We start from the raw sequence: 3,731 nt of genomic DNA on the forward strand, positions 1-3,731 counted from the left end.
CCGCGGTGGGCGGACTTGCTAAGTGAGTTACTTTTTCATCCCCTCCTATACAAAGCTGGTCAAACGTGACGGGCCAACCAGGCCAGCCCACGAGCACGTCGGCACGGCCCGCCATGGGCCAGGCACGGCAGGGGCTAAACAAGCTGTGCCCGGCACGCGGCATGTCTGGGGCCGTGCCTGGTCCTGGAGGCTGGGCAAGCGGACCGGCACGGCACGACCCATTTAATTTTTCTATTTTTTCCTTTTTTGAGCTGATTTTCTTTTTTTTGAATTATATAAATATATATAGCCTATATAATCAGCCTAATAGGCCTAAAATGGCCCAAATACAGCCCATAAGGCCAAACTGCTAAACAGACCAGTGTGCTAAACGGGCCAACGTGCCGGCCCGATTAACTAAGCGGCCCTGGAGGCGCAGCACGCGGGCCGGCACAGCACGCCGGCTCTGCTCCGGCGTGTGGATTAAAGTAAAAAAAAAAAGGCGTTTCTTCAGTGTTCCACGGCGGCGCGCCTCAATCCCCTCCGGTCTCTCACCCCGACACCGGCGGCAACGGCGGCCGTAAGTTTCTTCCTCACCTACCTCTTCCCTGCTTAATTTTCTCCTGATTTTCCGGATCCGCGACGTCGAAGGCTTCCTCCTCCCTCGGATTTCCCCTCAGCCCTCGGATTTCCCGTCACTCCTCGGATTGATTCCTCTGCAGTTCAAGTTCCGGCCGGTGTCGGAGACGAAACGGCCTATATATAGATGGAGGAGAGGGCGGAGGAGATCTGAGCAAGCCGAGGTCGAGCGCGCGCGATGGGGAAAAAGCTACCCCCTTCTACTCCGACGGCGGGAAGGCGGCGCAAAGGTCCCTCCTTGGCCCCGCTCTCCGCCTGCAAGCGCCGGCGGACCCATGAGGCAAGCGGCTGGGCTTCCCTCCCCACCGATGTGGTTCACCTCGTCACCAGCCGCCTGCTGGCCGGCGACGTGGTGGACTACATCGTCTTCCGGGCCGTCTGCTCCGGCTGGCGCAGCTGCACGAGCGACGCGCGCGACCCCACGCTGAGCAAACCGGACCTCTGGCCGCGCGGCTGGGTCGCCCTCTGCGACGGCGACGGGGTACGCCCGGACGACGCCGGCGAGATCGGCTTCTTCCACGCGCGGACGGCCAGGCGCCTCCGCGTCCGCCTGCCGGAGCTCCTGCGCCACAGGATCGTCGGTTTCACCCAGGGACTGATCATTCTTCTGAACAAACGCACCGCCGCCGTCCGGGTGCTGCATCCCTTCACACGGGTCGTGGTCGACCTCCCGTCCCTCATCCCTGTGTTCCACGACGCCGTCAGGAACCGGAACTCTCTGCTTGACATGAATGCCGCGGTCTGCAGCGCGTCCGCGACCTCCATTGCCGTGGTGGCATGGTTCCCGTGGACACATGTGGTGATCGGCGCCGAGGCTGGCCGCCCAACTTGGGAGGTCCTCCACCCAGGGCTTTTCCTTAGGAGCATCCTGCCCTTCCAAGGAAGGCTTTACGCGACAGTCGCCAAGGGTGACTCAAGGAAGATCATGCAGCTGTATCCGAGATCACCACATCCTGTGCTTGCTCATGTTCCAAATAATTTTGGTGATCCGAGCCTATGCAGCTACTTCCTCATGGAGTCTGGTGGGCGAGTGCTGCTTGCCATCCGCCATTTAACTGCACAACATTGTGGCGTGGACCCCTTCCAGCAAAATGCCTATAAGCTATTTGCGTTGGACATCGACCGCGGTGAGCTGATCCCAGTGAACTGCCTCGGTGGCCGCGCGCTGTTCCTCAGCAGGGATCGGTCCCTCTCTGTTTCAGCCAGGGACCTCCCTTCTGTGAACAGCAACTCCATTTACTTCTCTTTGCGCCGTGACCCTGTTGTGGTGCACTCCATAAGGACAGGTTTCTCTGAGCGGCTAGCAGTGACATGCCAAATACATGATGGGAAGGATAGGATCCGACCCTCCGTGTGCCCCTTCACCATTGCTGACCATCTTCTAACCTACTGCCATCCTCATGAGTGGTAAGTCTGTTTTTCTTAATTTTTCTTCTTTGCATGTATCATGTGCGATACTACATTATGACTGTCTTCTCTTCCGCTATGAAGGACAAAAGGACTCATGTTTCATGAGTACCACTCCATACCTGAATCTTTTGAGGAATTGACGAAGAACATCAAGGCAAAAAATTCCGAACTACGGATTCCTCGCATTGCGGCTCGTTGATTGGAAGGAAGAAACAGGGCCACAGCACTTCACACTAGCCAGTGAATAATGCCAATAGACAGTTGATGCATATTTCCCTTGCTGGCTCAGTTGGGATCTTTGTGTGGCTAGGTCAATTCATTGGTGGCTCCCAACGCAACGCGCACGAATCTTTTGAATTTGGTTAGGCAGCAGTTTGTCTGTGCTACACATATAGTGGTGGTTCATATCTGAGGTCTGGCAAATAGATTGGATCCGTCAAACATGGGCTCATTGCACCCTAAGGATATACACAATGTGATAATTATCGGATTTACTTCCCCTTTAATCTGCATGCTGTTTAGGATCAAATTGCATATGATGTTTGTACTTGAATGAGGCAACTTGCGATTAGCAGAATCCTACTAATGTCTCTGTTATCAGCATTTATGGCCTTATTTTGATGTTTTTAAACCATATATGATTGAAGAGCCTTATCTTTTTCTGTATGTGAATAACAATGCTAAGTTGTGGGAACATATGCAGAAGGGCGAAAAATCTGGTGTTTGTTTGGATTCTTGAGACATCGGCATGTTTAACTATGATTTTGTTCAAATATATCTGCTGTTAGGATAAGGAAAAAAAATCCAACCTCAACACAATCTAAAGGTGTGCTGTTCTCATGAAGAGTTGTTGTATTTTACCATGTACAGTAGCTATTTATGTTGTAACCTGTAGCACAACTTGTCTTGGTTACTGACGGTGCTAAAGGAAAAATGTGATGATTAGAAGTTGTGTCCGTTGGTAACCTCTGAGAAATTTCTAATCCTTGTGCAAATTTTGTTGGAAAAATGTGATGTGAGGAGTACATATCTTTTGTTGGAAATTTTATCTCTTGTTAATACTGGCAAAAATATGCCCTTGTTCTTTTTTTAGGAATGAACATGTTCCAGTTAGACTTGGTGCCCAGCAATATGGCTAGTACCCCTCACAGCATCTCTAGCAGACCCCTCATAGCCGAAATGTAAAACAGAATGCTAGGCCGGCGCAGGAATCAGATGGGTTTTTATCTGAATTTGACACATATGCCACATATTCAGAATTACTAATTAAATATAAGATAAAATTTCAATATTACAATACCACAATCATCCAAATTACAACAATTATTGAAATCACCGAAGCAAACTGAATAATTCAATACAAAACTTGTCCCGAGTACAAATCACACATGAATTAACTGAAATGAATGCAAAAATGGAATGTGTTACTGCCCAGCCCTTTGCCAATGATGCTCAATGAGATCCTCCTGAAGCTGAAAGTGGGTGTTTGCATTTTCAATCTCCCGATAGGTCTGAAGAAATGTTCTAATTCGGTTAGGGTCTATAACTGGTTTGACACGGCTACCCACATTGTCATAGAAGAACTCCAAGTTCATGCCTCTCTCATCTTCGAGAATCATATTGTGAAGAATAACACAACATGTCATGATGTTTTCAAGGATCGCTTGTCCCAAAAAACGAGCAGGACGATGAACAATGGCAAA

At 50.0% G+C, this 3,731-nt stretch overlaps 1 protein-coding gene across 2 annotated transcripts; it reads left to right on the forward strand.

The window, feature by feature from the left end:
* Positions 1-427: 427 nt before the first annotated feature.
* Positions 428-2,690, forward strand: LOC123169637 (uncharacterized). Of its 2 annotated transcripts, XM_044587508.1 has the most exons (3): positions 428-559; positions 702-2,025; positions 2,110-2,690. In XM_044587508.1, the coding sequence occupies exons 2-3, from the start codon at positions 797-799 to the stop codon at positions 2,225-2,227; spliced, it is 1,347 nt and encodes a 448-aa protein (XP_044443443.1). In that variant the 5' UTR covers positions 428-559; positions 702-796; the 3' UTR covers positions 2,228-2,690. The 2 variants fall into 2 exon arrangements, with proteins under 2 accessions (XP_044443443.1, XP_044443442.1); XM_044587507.1 differs by lacking the exon at positions 428-559 and having other exon boundaries at positions 570-2,025.
* Positions 2,691-3,731: the final 1,041 nt, after the last annotated feature.

The sequence above is a fragment of the Triticum aestivum genome, chromosome 7D (genome assembly GCF_018294505.1).
Source record: "Triticum aestivum cultivar Chinese Spring chromosome 7D, IWGSC CS RefSeq v2.1, whole genome shotgun sequence".
Classification (NCBI taxonomy): domain Eukaryota; kingdom Viridiplantae; phylum Streptophyta; class Magnoliopsida; order Poales; family Poaceae; genus Triticum; species Triticum aestivum.